General features: G+C 47.2%; 1 protein-coding gene across 1 annotated transcript in view; it reads right to left on the bottom strand.

Annotated features, from left to right (window-relative positions):
• Positions 1–18,499, bottom strand: part of LOC144111882 (uncharacterized) — a 101,388-nt gene that overhangs the window by 22,528 nt on the left and 60,361 nt on the right. Inside the window, exon 16 of the mRNA XM_077644910.1 lies at positions 12,509–12,990. Within this exon, the coding sequence (XP_077501036.1) occupies positions 12,509–12,990 (482 nt within the window). The remainder of the gene's footprint in view (positions 1–12,508; positions 12,991–18,499) is intronic.

The following is an 18,499-nucleotide window of genomic DNA, read 5'->3' as shown; positions in this document are numbered from 1 at the left end:
GTAGCATGACGTTCCAAAATAGAAAGTGCCAGAGATGCACCGATGGCGCTGGAGCATGGCACGTTGTGTCAACTGCAGCCGCTGGCTGCAATTGGCGTTCGTCTTATGTCGGTGCTTTATCGTCATGAAACTTCTGCGTGGTTCTGCCAAATTTCGAGTGGCTCAGCAGCACTAGCTAACAGAGAGATGGCGTAGCCAGTTCGTTGCACCAAGGTCAACCACCGCAATACCTTCGTTACATGGAGGTCTGAAATACATGCGCTTCAATGCAGGTGCTGGGGAATTCAGAAACTTCATAGTATCGAGAAATTCACTATATGGAGGTTCATTACGTTTAGGTTTAACTGTATCTCAATGCTTCTTGGAATTTTTTTACTAATTCATCAAGCTCGCGAAGTGCATCAGCAAGGCTGAAATTCCTTGTTCCAACAAAGCTTGACCTTGTTGGGCCTGCTTCAAGCTTTTGTTTCTCAACCCAGAAGATACTTGTTCAGCCCTCTTCAGGGCTGACTGACATGATGCAATTTTTTGATGTAACCGACATGATGCGCAAACATGGAAGAAGGAAAACTTGGGAGAGGCCCTCGTTATCCGAGCTGCACGCCAAAGTGCGCTAGAAATCACGGGCTTTTGCAAGGACTACTGGGAGTCTGCCCGACGGCGTAGCCAATAGTAATGCTAGGCGTAGCGTTGTTGTCTGCTGCAATGCCTGCTGCGCATGCGCAAGCATGCTGATACAGCGGCCAAGAAGGGAGCAGGAGGAGCCAGCTACACAAATGATGTAACTGCCTCTCCAGAGTTCTTTCCTTCCTCTATGTGCGCGAATAAACTGGCTGCTAAATTATACCACGAGTATAGTGAACTAGAATACTTTCTAGTGGCACGACCGGTGGCTGCTGGGGCCAGATCGGCTGAAGCGAGTTGACACTGACGGCCGCCAGGGGCGCTGCTGCGCCTTTTCCTAGCCTCCGGCGCGCACGTTGGCAGCACATGGCAATGCGGTGTGTGATTTAGCTCGCTTCGCGCGCGCGCTGTCACGCAGTTAATTTTACTTTAGCGTTCGTATCTTGCTGTTAAGTAGGGATAGCAGTGAGCAGGAACTATGTAGCATCAGTGTCAGGGAATTTAACGAAGTTATGGCAACAAGAAGAACTGATTCTCACTGTTTTGCGCCAGGCTGCCGCACCGGCTACCCGGGCGCGCCTAAAGCATCGTTGTTTGCCGCACCAAGAGACGACGAGTTGCGAGGGAAGTGGGAGCGGAACATGCGAAGGGACGACAAGAGCCTCAGGGAACTATCAGCAGTGTGTGAGCACCATTTTGAAGCCCACCTCATATTGCGCGACTACGTTCACGTAATCGACGGCGTTGAAGTGCATATACCCAGTGGCAAGCCGTCGTTAGCTCCCGGTGCCATTCCGACGCTGCTGCCTGGGTGTCCAGCCTACCTCTCTGTTAAAACCCCTAAACAGAGGACTGAAAGGAAAAGATCTGCTTGTCAAACAATTCCACCACGAAGCAAGAAGCCGTGTCAGGACGTGAACAGCGCTGACAACGAACATCAAGAGCCGGGAGAGCTGGCTGCTACAGAATCCTCGCCTTTCTCGTTTCAGTCGCTCCGTGGACTCGCTCCTTCGACGAGCTGGTGCCGCTTCGAGGACGAACGTTTCGGGTTAATTTTTGCGACGTCTTTGAAAATGCAAGCAAGGCTTGTGATTACGCATGAGCGAGCTGTGGTTTTCAAGCCTGTCGGAGGCAAAGTTTGTGCTGACATTTATTACCAAGGAGTGATGTGCACAGAAAAAACAGTTGCCTCTGTTGGCGACGCTGCAGCTGTACTGCAGGATGCCGAAGCAACTTGTGTTTGCAAGGGAGCAATGACGGATGATGAATATAGGCAGGTGTTACCGAACTTGACGGTGAAACTTCAGGCAGCAACATGCAGCAACGGACTCTGCGTCTTCAGCATAAAGTGCTCCCGTCCGTTGGTAAGTAATTTTAAGAGACTTTCATGTACTAGTCTCGTATGTATGTATTCTTTATTCCAGCATTTAAACAGTTGCGTTTTTTTTTTTTCATCGACAGGACTTATCTGCCCAGAGTGCAAGTCGCATCGAAAGTTATTGCTGACCCGAAAGTCGAGCTTAAAAGCCCGTGTGTCCAAGAAAGGAGCTCTTGCTCAGCGTCTAAAACTTCAAAGGCAGAAGACAAAACGTTTGAAGACCAGTGCCACTGCATTAAAGGGCCAACTGAAAGCAATGGCAGCTAAAAACAAAGACATCAATGAGAAAGAATTTGCCTCTAGAATAGAAAGTCTCCCTCCAAAACAGCGTGAAGCAACACTTCACATGTTTAAATCTGCTTCAAGAAAAAGCACAAAAGGCATGCAGTATTCTAACGAATGGGTCCTGGAGTGCCTCATAATGAAAATGAAGAGTGCCAGGCTTTATGAGCACCTGAGGAAGGAAAAGATATTGTCACTCCCGAGTAAAACAACTCTACGCAAATATTTGAAATCCTACAGAACAGGGTTTGGTTTCTGCCCAAAGATCTTCAAAGTCATCAGTGAAAAGACGGCCACAATGGATGAATATGCACGCCACGGTGGAATTATTGTCGATGAGATGAAGCTCTCTCAGCATCTTTCTGTGACAACGGCTGGCCACATAGATGGTTTCGTGGATCTCGGCAAGTTTACATCGACTGAGGACAAACACACACCATGCGATCACGGAATGGTTCTGGTTTTCGTACCGTTTGTTGGAAAATGGACCCAAATTCTTGCAGCATTTGCAACAAGAGGGAACATTTGCGGCAGTACCTTAACGAAGATCATGATTGAAGCCATAATTTTGGCAGAAAAAGCAGGGCTGAAGGTTGAGTTCGTAACATCAAACGGAGCAAGTTGGAACTGACGGATGTGGACATTAATGGGCATCAAGGCATCTTTGGACCACATTAAATGCAGTGCACCACATCCTGTAGACGAGCACCGTCAACTTTTCTTCATGTCAGACTTCCCTCACCTCATAAAGTGCCTTCGAAACCGGCTGTTGAGCTTGGATTTCCAAACACCAAAGGGCCAAGTAAGTATTTGCCAAAGCGGCATGCTTAACTGTTTTCTGTAATTTTTGTTCCAGTCATTCTAACTGGCAGTAAATAATTACTGATTTGCCTTACCTGCAGGTGACAATGCGAACTATTCGAAAAGCTGTGGAGCTGGACGGAAGCAATGTTACCCTGCAGGCTATGCATGCATCACATCCAGCCATACGAACCCTAACAATTTCGAGAAAATGAGAGTCTCCTTTGCGTTCCAGCTCTTCAGTGAAAAAGTAATTCATGGGCTTCAGCTGCAAAAAGCCATGTTAGAGCCTCTGTGCGGCAGCATAACAGCGACAGTTCACTTTTTTGAGTAAGTATTGCATATCATAGAATGATAACTCCACTACTCCAGGTACAAAGAAAATGCCTTATTTTGTCAACCTAACCTTCAACCACAGCCTAGATCAAACTGGGACTAGCCTGCCTGACAACAAGTCTCACTTAATACAGTGTGCTATAGTGAACTGGTGCACGACCACATGACTAACTGAACGCTTTATTATTTATGTGTCGTAAATAAGTTAAATACCTAAGTGTGATTGAAATTGAACATTAACATTGCTCTTGCAGGATCATTCATGGTGTTATACAAGTCATGACGTCACGCTTTCCAGCTGAAGCACTGCGTCCGAACTCTGCATCGGCCGACAAGTTGAATTCTTTTCTGTCGTTTCTGTCAGAGTGGGAACGCCACACAAATGGGCAGCGGGGCTTTCTAAGCCAGTCCACAGTAACTGGACTGCGTGTAACTCTATGCAGTACCTTGTCGCTGTTGAAGTATTTGACTCAACACATTGGTTTCAAGTATGTAATGACAAGCAGGGTGAGCCAAGACCCCGTGGAACATCTTTTTGGCATCGTCAGACAGTCATCGGGATGCAATACTCATCCTACACCTCAGCAGTTCATTGCTACAGTGAACTGTCTCAGCTTCAGCAATCTTGCACACTCTGTGTCAAGAGGAAACTGCGAGCCTGCTGTTTTAAGTTCACTCTTGAATGCAGATGCTGGTGAGCAGGACACTTGCACTGGGAGGGAGAAACTCATTGACAGATTTCTCGATGCCGGAAACTTGGATGCAGCCGACGCCCTGCTCACAAAAGCTGTGCCTGACCATTCTTCCATTGTTGTGGCATCAAGCGACTGCAGGCTAACCTTTTACATTGCTGGTTACGTCGCGCGAAAATGCGTTCTAAAAACGGGTTGTGAAAGGTGTCTTAACCTTCTTTTGCTCACCAAGGAGGCAGCGGACAATTTAAACATGGCCGAGCTTGTCCGTTTAAAGGACAATGGTGGGTTACTTTACCCTTCAAGCAAGTTGTTTAAATTTGTGGCTGACCTCGAAGAGTCATTCACAACCTGCTTTAGCCTTTCAGAGCTGCACTCTGAAAGTGTGCTTGATGTTTTGGACCTTGCTAAGCAAAAGCAGCAAACTGAGCTTGGATGCCCTGAGCACGCTCATACCATAGCTGCAGAAATAACTGCATTTTACCTAACTACTCGTCTGCATTTTTTCACCAAGAGCATTAATCGAGCCAGCGACAGCAAGCGGCAGGCGTCAAAGCACCTTAAATTGAGTAGGTGCTGAACAAGGCAATGGCAGGGAAGTTGTGGATTTTTGCAAACAAGATTTTTTTCTGATCATTTCTGCACTGAAGTCAGTTGTAAATAAAAGCTTCATATGGTGTTCATGTGTACATAGCTGTGACATCAATTTTATAATTATTACTACATCAAAAACAACACCAAAACTCACATCATAGCAGTAAATCAATCATATTTACAAGACCATTGACTTCTCTGAGCCATATATGAGCTCAAAATGCCGCATAAAATTTAGCTTAAACGGTTTACTTCTGAAAGTGTGTGGACAATAAATGGCTGTGAGTACACACACTAAATGGCATTGCTTTCGGGTCTTGATCTTCAAACCACAGCAATGGTCGCGCAAATAATTTGCTCTGTATGTCATGCTGACCGCTTGTCATTCTGCGATGGTGTTTTGCGCCAAAAAATCACTCTGCAAGTCGGAGTTTAGCAGACGACGCGACAGTAGGAATGTTGTATCCTTGCTTAGGTACGTGGTTTTCAGACGCGTTTCAATAATTAACAAGCCTAGTCACTGTAACTGACAGGCGGAGAACAGCAAGAAGTAATAAATGAGCGATTCTTATTAGTAAATGAGATGAAAAACGCAAGATGACAGACGACCTTTTCAAAACTACGCGAATTCCTGTGCCTATGAAAAGTTGCGGTGGCGCCATCTCATGGCGTCTGTTAGAAAACGGCTCGCCTGCGCCTCGCCACTCGCGCCACTAGAGAGTATTCTAGTACACTATAACCACGAGCCAGCCCACAAGTGCTCTGGGTTGCCAACTGCAGAGACATTTTAGTAGGTTGCCAACTGAAAGCCAGTATGGTTCCAAGAATATTTGTGACAGCGACTTCTTTTTAGCGCAGCTAAGGAGCAATATTGATCAATTTTCCGCTTTTGGAGCAGAATTGCGCAGCAAAATGTAAATGTATAAAGCGCAAATGGCGCAACTGGAGCACCAAACAACAGGGAGGCTACTTTTAACTGAAAACGGCACCCTTATAAGCTACAGAAACCATCCAGAAATGATTTACAGGCATCGCCACCACAGGCCGTTTTCGCAAGCAAAATGCGGCATGGTGTCAAGATATGCTTTTCTTATGCACAGATCCCTGAGGGTTGAGTTACACCACCACCGTACACCTCAGAAATATAAATCTTGGAGTATCTTCCCATGAAACACATAACTTCTATAAAACGTCTTCAAACAACTCCAAACGTTAACAGCGTGCAACTCTAGATTGAAACATTTAAAAAACACCTCATCAAATAATGGAGGCTTGTCCAAAAATGTTTTAAAAACATACTGACAAAAGAGGTTTATTCACAAATGTTTTATAAACTTTTCTAAATATACGTTTTCCACCAAATGTTTTAAAAATTTCTCTGATGAGAAGATTACTCCGGAACGTATGCAGGTATGAAACTGCAGGTACGAAACTTCTCAGTGTAAGAGAAATTTGTAAGGCGGCCTCTGCAAAGCAAGCATCCTGCTACTTCCAATTTTAATGCCACGCAATTTAGTTTTTTTTTGATTGGACACTTATATAATAACCTATGGCAGAGACTGATGAAGCGGGTTTTCTTGCCTCATTTGCATGTGTATCTATGCTGCAAAGGGCAGCTACCTGACCTTTGCGGTTCGAGCAATACTGCACATATGTGAGCAAATAAAATCTGCAGCTCTAAAAAAAGCATGAGCACTAAGCCTGATGAAATCCCACTGGTTGATTTTAGAGGGTTCTAAATATATAGCATTCTGATCTGGTGTCTACAGGCTTCATATAAGCAGCCATTTCCAAAAAATAAAAATATCTAAATATGTTCTTAGAGAGTTCTTACGAAGAAGTTTTCTAGATCTTTGTTGGCGGAGTTTTAGCAGGCATATAACACCTCTTTTTGCCTCATTGTGCAGAGGACATCTTAAAATAGATTTCTTCTAGACATTACCGTATACTTTTGCAGATGTTTGTTACACGTTACGTAGCCCTTCTTGTGTTTTACTCTTGACGGCGCAAGTCCAAATAAAATGGTAAAAAAAGGAATTCCATTTTCAAACCCAATCTGCTCACCAATAACTGCGTTTTTGGCTGACAAACAAAAGAGAACAAAGCCAAAAAGAGGAACCATTAAGTCAATATTTTCCATAAACAAACTTTTAACGGCATTATACTCAGTGTCCCGTTATAACAGCAGGCACAAGCTGAAGATGTCGGCGGTCGTCTTGTTGAGCCGTTCGGTGAGGCCGTTCGTTTGGGGGTGGTAAGCGGTTGTTTTGCGGTGACTGGTGCCGCTTAGGCGCATAACCTCCTGCATAAGGGCCGAGGTGAACGCTGTTCCCCTGTCAGTTAAAACAATGGTGGGTGCACCATGACGAAGCACAATGTTTTGAATGAAAAAGTTCGCAATTTCGTCAGCAGTACCACGGGGAAGAGCTTTAGCCTCACAGTATCGGCTGAGGTAGTCGGTGGCAACCACAATGTAGCGGTTGCCCAGCGAGGACTCCGGAAATGGGCCGAGTATGTCCATGCCAACTTGGTGGAAGGGAACCTGAGGCGGATCAAAATGCTGGAGTAGGCCGGCTGGCTTAGTCGGCGGCGTCTTGCGACGCTGGCACTCGCGGCAAGTTCTTACGTAACGTTTCACAACTGCAGCAACCCTTGGCCAGTAGTATTTTTGCCGTATTTGTGCCAAAGTTCGACAAAAACCCAGGTGACCAGAAGATGGGTCATCATGGCTCGCCTGCAGGACTTCGTCGCGAAGGGCCGTAGGCACAACGAATAGATAGACAGCTTCTGTTGGACTGTAGTTTTTCTTATACAGGACGCCGTCACATAAACAGAACGGCAACAGCCCGCGCGAAAAGATTCGCGGGGGAGACTGAGCGCTTCCTTCTAGATACTCAATGAGGGGCCGTAGTTTGCTGTCGTCTCTTTGGCGTTGAATGAGGATGGACGTGGAGATAGCACCAAGAAAAACAGAATCGTCGTCGGGGTCAGCTCGGTTGTTCTCGATAGGAGCACGAGACAAACAGTCGGCATCACTGTGCTTCCTACCAGACTTATAGACGATGGTGACATCGAATTTCTGAAGTCGAAGGCTCCAGCGTGCAAGCCGTCCCGAGGAATCTTTGAGGTTCGCCAGCCAACACAGCGAGTGGTGGTCGCTGACGATCCTGACAGGGCGGCCGTATAGGTACGGGCGAAATTTTGTTACTGCCCACACAATGGCCAGGCATTCTTTTTCGGTGGTGGAATAGTTTGCCTCAGATTGTGACAATGTGCGGCTCGCGTATGCGATTACGCGTTCGAGACCATCCTGCCTCTGCACAAGGACCGCACCGAGGCCGATGTTGCTGGCGTCTGTGTGTAGTTCAGTGTCGGCTGACTTGTCGAAGTGTCCAAGGGTGGGCGTACTTTGGAGACGAGTGCGGAGGTCTTCAAAAGCTTGCTGTTGCTCCAGGTCCCAGAAGAATGGTTCGGAATCTTTCGTGAGTCGCGTGAGGGGCTCAGCGATCTGAGAGAAGTTCTGCACAAAACGTCGATAATAGGCGCAGAGACCCAGAAAGCGGCGCACACTGCGCTTATCGGTGGGCACAGGAAAAGCAGCCTCGGCAGCAGTCTTATTGGGGTCTGGGCTAACCCCTTTAGCGCTCACGATGTGGCCCAGAAACTTCAACTCTTCGAAAGCGAAGTGACACTTTTCGGGCTTCAGGGAAAGACCGGCCGACCGAATTGCTTCGAACACAGCGCGCAGGCGTCTCAGGTGCTCTTCGAATGTGTCAGAAAAGATGACAACGTCATCCAAGTACACGAGACAGGACTGCCATTTGAGATCGGCAAGAACGGTGTCCATCATCCTCTGGAAGGTTGCAGGAGCCGAGCACAGGCCGAAAGGGAGCACCCGGAATTCGTTCAGACCGTCCGGTGTAATAAAGGCGGTCTTTTCCCGGTCGCGTTCGTCCACCTCGATTTGCCAATAGCCGCTTTGTAAATCTAGTGATGAGAAGTACTTGGCGTGGCGCAGCCGGTCCAGGGAGTCATCAATACGTGGGAGAGGATAAACATCCTTTTTAGTGACTTTGTTTAAACGTCTGTAATCAACGCAGAACCGTAGGGTTCCATCTTTCTTTGCCACTACAACAACAGGCGATGCCCACGGGCTCGTCGACGGCTGTATCACGTTGTCCTTGAGCATTTCTTGAACTTGGCGGCGAATGACATCGCGCTCCTTCGAAGAGATGCGGTAGGGCAGCTGACATAACGGCCGTTGGTTGGCGTCAACTATAATTCGGTGCTTTGTGAGCGGTGTCTGCCTAACCTTGAATGTCGAGGCAAAGCAGTCGCAGAAAGACTGGATAACGCTTTCCAAGCAGCGTTTCTGGTTAGTTGGGAGGTTTGGGTTCACATCAGTGTTTATGGGAGTGGTCGGTTCCTCCACTGATGCCGGGGCTCCGGACAAAGCGTGCTGTCCCACGAATTCGCTGAGTTCCTCGAAATACGCAATAGCTGTTCTGCCAGGCAAACACTGAGGTTCACAACCAAAATTGGTCACCAAGAGTTCGGTTCGGCCCTTGTCCAGTTCAACAATTCCTCGAGCAACACAGACTTGCCGACCAAGGAGCAGCGACATGTTGGTTTCAGCAATGCCACGAATTTTGGTGCTGTTATCGCACTCTACAGTAACAAACATGCTGGATCTTGATGGGATCAAAACGTGGTCGTCACAGACGCATAACTTAGCCCTGCGTGGCTCGGTATCGTCGTCGACAGGACCTTGGGTGGAAAACGACACGATTAGCTCCAGGAGGTTGATAACGGCACCGTACTCTTGAAGGAAATCCAAACCGAGTATGAGGTCTTTGGAGCACTCGGGTAACACAGCAAAGCAGCCAGGGAAAGTAACACCGCGGATCTGGATTCGCAAGTGCAGACACCGATCGGAGTTACCATGTGGCCACCAGCTGTCCGGATCTGCGGCCCAGACCAAGGGGTCAGAACCTACCTCAAGACCGTGGCTAACCGTCTGCTCATTACCGAAAAATCGGCGCCGGTATCCACGAGTGTGGTAACGTCATGGTTGTCGGCGGATACCGGAATTTCGGGGGAGGCCAGTCGGTCGCAGCACGTCGTCGAGGTCGTCGGGTCAGGTCGTCGTCGGTCGGAGCGTCGCGGCGAATCATCGAGTGGAGGCTCTTGACTTGGTCCAGTAGAGGCAGCCCTACCCCCGGAGGACGCCGTCTTCAGTTTTCCCGACGTGGGGACGTACCTCTGAACTGGCCAGAGGATGACGGGCGGCCGGGCGAAGAGAACCGTCTTGGGGATGGCGATCGGGACTGGCGTCGCTGCGAGGTCGAAGATTGCATGTTTTCATCCAGGTACTGTTCGATATCCCGTGGTCTTTCACCGTAGCGTGGTCGAGGTGCGTCAGGTGGAAACCCCCTTAAACCCATCCTGTGGTAGGGGCAGTGGCGGAGGATGTGGCCAGGCTCTCCGCAGTGGTAACAGAGTGGCCGATTGTTTGGCGTACGCCAAACGTGCGCTTTGTTCATGGGGGGCCTAAACTCCTGCGGCACGGAGGGTGCTGTTGCGATTGGCTCCTGCAGGTATTCCACAGGAGCGATGGGGGAAAAGGCTCGCATTGCTGGCCCAGGACTTCGTAGCGCCTCGCTGTACGTCATAACGGAGAGCACCGGGTGTGGAGCGGGGGGTGGCTGCACAACTCGTTGGATTTCTTCGCGGACCACATCCGTAACGGCAGCGACGCTGACCTGTGGAGCTTCAAAGCGAAGTTTCGCCAGTTCCTCATGCACCAGGCTTCTTACAAGCTCCCAAAGGTCCTCGGCGGGCAGCGACGTAGGCGTGTACTGGGACTGAGAAGCGGCTGCTACAGTAGCCTGTCGTCCGTAGTGGGCGCCCCGTTCCTGTAAAGAGCGTTCGATACTCATTGCCTCCTTGGTGAAGTCGGACACTGTTCGTGGCGGGTCACGGACCAGTCCGGCAAACAGCTGCTCTTTTACGCCACGCATTAAGTGGCGTACCTTCTGGGCTTCGGGCATAGCAGGGTCGGCCCGACTGAACAGACGGGTCATGTCCTCGATGAACATCGCGACGCCCTCGTTCGGCTGCTGTGATCTCGAGCGCAGGGCGACTTCAGCTTTCTCTTTTCTTCGCTGCTGGTAAACGTCGCTAGCAGCTCTCGACGAAAAGCCTCCCAGGTGGTAAAGGAAGCTTCGTGGTTCTCAAACCACGTTTTGGCCGCGTCCTGCAGCGCAAAGTAGACGTTGCGCAGCTTGCGCTCGCCGTCCCACTCATTGAAACCCGCCACTCGGTCAAAGCTGGCCAACCAGTCTTCGACGTCCTAGAAACTGTCCCCGTGGAACGGTGGCGGCGATCGAGGTGCATGAAGGACAAATGGCGGGGCACTCCCGGAGTGCTGACTTGTCTGGCTAGCCACGGTGGATGTCATGGCCCTTACCGGCGCTTTCAGTTGGCCGAACTCGGGTTGTAGGCCTCGCAGGCTGCGGCTCGCCTTGTGGACTGGTGTTGTAGCCACGCGTTGAGAGCTGACGTCAAAGGTGTCCTCGAGGTCAGCGTACATGGGCCATCACCCAGCACCTCCACCAAATATGTCACTGAGAAACGGTTGGCGTAAGCAGGGCTGGTTTACTTGCTTTAATTAGACGCGCAAGACGTTGGAACGCGCAAGGCAGCAGGCAGCATGAGAGATGAAGAAGACGAAGCATCTAGCCCCGAGATGGCTCAAGGCTTGCCAACTGCCAGGAAATGCAGTTTAGCCGCTGTATGGCACCACTAGAGTAGTTAGTAGCGTAGCAATATCTTAGTAGTTGGATCTTGAACTTAGACCTTCAAGCTTTTTAGACAGGAACTTTAGTGTGTATTGATCCCAAATATGCCATTTTTGCAAAATCGAAATTTTTGCACTTTTTGATCATTTCAAGACCCGCGTCTCACCTTAAGGGGTGAAGCTGGTCATAAAAAAAATTTTAATACCTCAGTCACAACTATGAAACTTTCAGGGAACATGTGGTTTAGCCTCCCTATTCCAAATATATGTCATTTAATTTTGTGTAGAGCAAGTAGTTGTGCACTTATGTAATACGTTATGTAAGTTTTTTGCCGAGAGCTTTGAAGAAATTCTGCTGCAGGGAACTTACCAAAATGCATCCCATTGGTTTCTCTTGACATTGAAGAATGCAATAAAAGTAAAATTATCGTCCTATCTATCATAAAACTGGTTACACGATTTTGAAGTCGCCACTGCAAACACAAATAAAAATTTTTCTTCCAGCCATGAAGTGGCAACTTCAGAACAATATAACTCAACTTCTATGATAGGCGGCAAGTAATTTTACCCTTATTTTATTCCGGTAAACCAATGACATGTCTTTTAGCAAGTTCTGTGCTGAAAAATTCCTAAAAACTCTCGGCGAAAAGCTTACATAAAATATTACGTAAGTGCTCAAGTGCCTGTTTTGCACAAAATGAAAAGACATCACAGAAATCAGCACGAAAAAAAAAACACTTTCCCTGAAGATTTCAGAATTGTGAATTCACTAATTTTTTTTCTAACAGCAACTTCCCGTGAACCACCCACACACATCAATTGTAGCCAAAGAAAATAAAAACCGACAGTGCAGAATAAGTATACAGCAGCAAATATGGACAGCCAACAGTCAGCAAGTACATGCCAATGGGAGCCTAATGGCCAGCTTCATCGCAACCTGACTTGATTCAATATGAACTGTCAAAACGCAAATGACGAAGGTGTGTTTCTGACTTCACCCACCTGTTCCTGGCCCGGTACTTCCTGCCCCCTGACCAGAAGTGGTGCCACTCCTGATGACTGCTCCTGGCCACATGAGGCACATCTCCTGTCCCTCAGCTCCGTAGGGTGATGCAAGTCTGGCCTAAACCACAGCCCGAGCTCGTTTCTAAACAGCTGCATGTTGTCCGAAATCTGCCCCAATTTTTCTACTATTGCCATCAGCGCCGCCAGCACCGACCCCATTTGCTGTGGCTGCAGTGGGCACTCTTGTCCAGTTGTGGCACTTTGCTCCGCCTCCTCCGACGAACTCTCCTCCCTTGATGGCCTTGCCCTGCTAGGTAAGTGCGCTGCCTCAGCTGGCTGTGTCCCCTCTCGCAGCTGCCCTGTGCCGGAGGCCGTCAACGTTGCAGCCGCGGAAGTCCGCACTGTCATGGGGCAAACCACAGGGAGCTCGGCTCCAAGGTCGCGCTGCTCGGCTGGTGACGCAGCTGCTGCTGGGTGCGCTGCAATCAGGAACAGGAAATGTGTCACCTGGGTTATTTCCAAAATCCCCACCGAGAGCAGAAAACCTTAAATTGACTTTTTTTTTTGCAAATAGGCATTCAATAGCTCCTCCCCAAGGTTTCAAACAAAAAGTATTCAAAGAGTGCCCCACTTCAAACGCGCCCTCATAAAGAATGGAAAGCATACACCTAGGAAGACACAACTGATATCTCTGCAAAGTTAAATTTAATCAATCACTAACTAATAACGCAATTTGCAAACTACTACGGATATTTGGATGACATTGATGGGCTAATTATACATGCTGGTAAACATGAGCACGAGACAAAGAGGGTCCAACTCCATATCAGGCTCCATGTATTGAGCAGAGACTTCCTTTTTTTCTTGCAATTTCACGCCCCCATTGAGGTGCAGCTATCCTATTTCATTTCCTCCAATGGCAAAAGGTAGCGGTGGCGGAGAAAACTAGGTAAGGGTTAGCTCAAGAAAAGGAGGTAAAAACAAATTTGGCAAAGGCATAGCATTCTTCAACATTTCCCCTTCATTTGCAGGCTTTAGCACCACGCTTTACTTGTGAGCTTGTTAATTGTTTCACCTGGACAATGCATAAGTGCAATGGCGACGATTCTGACACTGAAACCAACCAAAGTATCAAGTGCATCGATGAGTGTCACGTTGGTTGGCAGTCTTTAAATGCATTTCGCCGCAGACGGACCCAGCAGGAGCAGATCGACAGCAATTTCTTTTCTAAAAACGCACTCAATCAAATGGCCTCTCCACTCTTAGGTAAGAGGTTAGGTATAAGCTACAGAAGCAGCCTGCAGACACCTTGCCTCATACGTTCCTCAGTGATGCAAGGTGAAGCTACCCACCCACACCTTGAATGCCGCCAGCAGCACTGTCGGCAGAAATATCTCCCTACCGATTTCCAAATGCACATGCACACACAGAGGAACAAATCAGTCAGTGGTGCAAGTACACAAAAAACCATAGAGAAGCTAGAAGGACAATTAACAAATCAATACTACTTGCAAACCTATCCTGTAAAAGATTTCACCATTGAGAGATAGAAGTGGCCAAGAAATGAGGCATTTTCATAATTAACACTGACTTTGCTTCGCCTATTCGCTATATCCAAAAAAAAAGAGAGACACCCTGCATTCACCTCCAGTTTTGTTTACACTGTCTGTGCTAATGGCTCACACTTTCCAAGAACACTACTCTTAGCTGAAGTATGTTCCTGTCCTACCCCGGCAAAAGAGAAAAACCTCTTGACAAGCAGGATAAAAAAAAAATTGTCTGTGCTTAGCGTAACGTTATACTGTTTAAAGGCAATAAATAACTGCGGAAAAAATTGACACTCTGCTGGTCCTAAAAGGAGACTTCTTACTGAACAATTCTCGCCTCATGCGCACCTCATGCTCTGTGACATCCTACCTCTGATCTGAAAATGCAAAAGCCTGGTCGTGGTGAGGCACAGGACACACATGCAGAAAAGCTGGCATCGTCATCGGCATTGGCGTCATTATCCGTGAGCGAAAAATACACGAAAAATCCCCAGAGAAGCAACCTAGGAGGCAGGTGGGGCACCTCGGTCACATGGCTTTTGTGATGTCATCAAAACCTGTCTGCCGGATTGTGAGCAAACTGCCCACCATGGCAGGTGGAATTTAAATTTGATTTCGTTTGATGGGGTTTAACATCCCAAAGCGACTCAGGCTATGAGTGATGCCGCAGTGGAGGACTCTGGTAATTTTGAAAGAAGTTAGGACGGCGCTAAAACGACAAAGACAAAGAGGCACGAACACAACAGGACGGGCGCCAACTTGCAACTGAAGTTTATTGCACCAAACCCCTACATTTTATGCATCAACTGAGCCGTATCACAACAAACTTATCACACAACAAAACGCAATTTCTTCAATAGTCAGAACATCGGAAGTAGGCGCTGCTTTTACAGACCAGAGACGCCTTCTGCACTATCCACTTGATAACAGCAATATTCTTACTTTATAAGTCCCCAGATTAAATGATTGCGCAACCCACATGAAAGCAATTGATCATCCAAATGATACACACACGCTTGGGCAAGGAAACCAGCGCGCAAACTCAACAATCGTGATTTAACACAAAGAGTGAAAATGAAAGAATGACCAACAACAAACGCGGAAAATTTGGTGGACATGAAAACTTAAACCTTCGGGGGAACCTCCCAGCGTCAATGTACTATAATTATCGTCAAAAATTAAAAACCTTTGAGAAAACCCTCAGCGTCAAAGTGCTACAATATTGGTTTCTACACAAACGTCTTTTCGGTCGATAAAACACATCGATAAAAAACTATGTATGCAGAAAACTTGCAAACGTTGAAACCTAAAGACAGCCTTCGAGAAACGCCACCTCAGCGTCACTAATTGAAATGGACAGCCTACTAACACATGCGCTTCCCGCTTTCTTAATAAAAAATGCCTCCACAACTTCTCGCTCAAATCTGTCTTTACCGCTCTTCAAAAAAGTTGTTTTGCTCAGATCCGGACTACACCCCTTGCACGTCTTGCAGTGATCTGCAAGGAAACTTCCATGATGTTGGCGCACATTCCGCAAGTGTTCACTGGCACGTTCATTAAAACAGCGACCGGTTTGCCCTATGTACACTAAACCGCAGCTTAGAGGAATCTGATATACAACTTGTGATCTGCATTTCGTGAACAGTTTTTGATGTTTAATAGGGCAAACCGGTCGTTTCTTATCCGGTTTTGACATTGTGCAAATCTTTGACAACTTTGATGGGGCCGAGAACACAACCTGCACCTGATGTTTGCTTGCGACTTTTTTTATACCATGGGACACCTTATGCATGTACGGAATCACAGGGACCAATTTTTTTGCTTCCGGAAGTTTCTCATCACAAGGCCGCTTGAATTTCTGGATTAACATTTCAGAAACAGCCAAAATCAAATGGGGCGGGTAACCCGCTTCGTGCAACCTCTGAATTTGGGCGCCGAAGCTCATAGACATCGTGTGATGGCACGACTTTCTTAAGGCATTCTGAAGGGAATTAGCGATTATTGCTCTTTCCCTAATTCCCTTCAGAATGCCTTAAGAAAGTCGTGCCATCACACGATGTCTATGAGCTTCGGCGCCCAAATTCAGAGGTTGCACGAAGCGGGTTACCCGCCCCATTTGATTTTGGCTGTTTCTGAAATGTTAATCCAGAAATTCAAGCGGCCTTGTGATGAGAAACTTCTGGAAGCAAAAAAATTGGTCCCTGTGATTCCGTACATGCATAAGGTGTCCCATGGTATAAAAAAAGTCGCAAGCAAACATCAGGTGCAGGTTGTGTTCTCGGCCCCATCAAAGTTGTCAAAGATTTGCACAATGTCAAAACCGGATAAGAAACGACCGGTTTGCCCTATTAAACATCAAAAACTGTTCACGAAATGCAGATCACAAGTTGTATATCAGATTCCTCTAAGCTGCGGTTTAGTGTACATAGGGCAAACCGGTCGCTGTTTTAATGAACGTGCCAGTGAACACTTGCGGAATGTGCGCCAACATCATGGAAGTTTCCTTGCAGATCACTGCAAGACGTGCAAGGGGTGTAGTCCGGATCTGAGCAAAACAACTTTTTTGAAGAGCGGTAAAGACAGATTTGAGCGAGAAGTTGTGGAGGCATTTTTTATTAAGAAAGCGGGAAGCGCATGTGTTAGTAGGCCGTCCATTTCAATTAGTGACGCTGAGGTGGCGTTTCTCGAAGGCTGTCTTTAGGTTTCAACGTTTGCAAGTTTTCTGCATACATAGTTTTTTATCGATGTGTTTTATCGACCGAAAAGACGTTTGTGTAGAAACCAATATTGTAGCACTTTGACGCTGAGGGTTTTCTCAAAGGTTTTTAATTTTTGACGATAATTATAGTACATTGACGCTGGGAGGTTCCCCCGAAGGTTTAAGTTTTCATGTCCACCAAATTTTCCGCGTTTGTTGTTGGTCATTCTTTCATTTTCACTCTTTGTGTTAAATCACGATTGTTGAGTTTGCATGCTGGTTTCCTTGCCCAAGCGTGTGTGTATCATTTGGATGATCAATTGCTTTCATGTGGGTTGCGCAATCATTTAATCTGGGGACTTATAAAGTAAGAATATTGCTGTTATCAAGTGGATAGTGCAGAAGGCGTCTCTGGTCTGTAAAAGCAGCGCCTACTTCCGATGTTCTGACTATTGAAGAAATTGCGTTTTGTTGTGTGATAAGCTTGTTGTGATACGGCTCAGTTGATGCATAAAATGTAGGGGTTTGGTGCAATAAACTTCAGTTGCAAGTTGGCGCCCGTCCTGTTGTGTTCGTGCCTCTTTGTCTTTGTCGTTTTAGCGCCGTCCTAACTTCTTTCAAGATATGAACCAACTAGCCCAAATCAAAGTACTTCTGGTAATTTACACCACATGGGGTCCTTTCACGTGCATTGACATCGCACAGCACACGGGGCCTCCAGCATTTCATCTTCACTGAAATGTGACTGCCACGGCCAGAAGATCAACCTGGGTCTCACACGCCCCACTGCTGGCAGCACCTGCCATTGCAGGGCAAGGAGCGGTAGGAGGAGCCCTTATGGTCGACAATGATCAATTCCACATATATGGTGGCACTAAACCATTAACGCTATCACGTCAAACTCTTCAGGTGGAGCTTAAGTTTCCCCTCCAATTTTCCCTTCTCATCTGCACTGCCACTTACGTCAAACAGAATAATTCTTGAGTGGCAGTGGTTGAGTAAGCATGAGTCCACAAAGAATAAAGGTTTGAACATGGTTGAAAATTTGCACGTAATAACTGCATATGCTCAGGACAGAAAACAATGTATATTGCGACACAACATAAAACTACTTGCAGACCTGTGCACTACTACTACGTGGCGTTCAATTGAGTGGAACAGTACGAGCATGAAATCTGAATTTTTATCACGAATCCTTCCTCTTCATGAAGGGTACTTTCCAGCTGATTTTTAATGCCTGCTTCGAGGAGTCTGGCCCTCCACGGGTAGGCTTTTCCATAGCCACCTTTTCTTAAAGAGAAAAATAACTAGAGTTAAAAGGGAAATGACCATTACACCCCGATTTCACTCTGGAGATCAAAAAGCCTGGATACTTTGAAGTTGCTCCTGCGCCAGCAGTGTGTGAATGGCTGAGGTTCTAACACAGAAGCAGACCACAGCAGCAAGACCACAGTTCAAACAGACACTGACAGGCGCAGCCAACTTTTGCAGCAGGCAGTTGTTGCAATTCAAGTAGAGACAATACGAATCCACAATATGGGCAGTGTCAAAGAACTGGAGAATTATGCCCATGCTCTAGACCCTACAGCTGCCACTGCACCTTTCCAGGCTTATGCACAGTCCACAGATGCTTATATTTTATGATTCAGCTAGATGTGGGCATAACTGTTAGTAAACTGTTTTGCAAAGAAAACATGAAGCAGCAGACAATACCTGGATTCTTTTGCCAGGCAACTTTCTCTG

This window comes from Amblyomma americanum, unplaced genomic scaffold (assembly GCF_052857255.1).
Source record: "Amblyomma americanum isolate KBUSLIRL-KWMA unplaced genomic scaffold, ASM5285725v1 scaffold_12, whole genome shotgun sequence".
NCBI lineage: Eukaryota > Metazoa > Arthropoda > Arachnida > Ixodida > Ixodidae > Amblyomma > Amblyomma americanum.
This window is presented reverse-complemented; position numbering and strand designations above follow the sequence as displayed.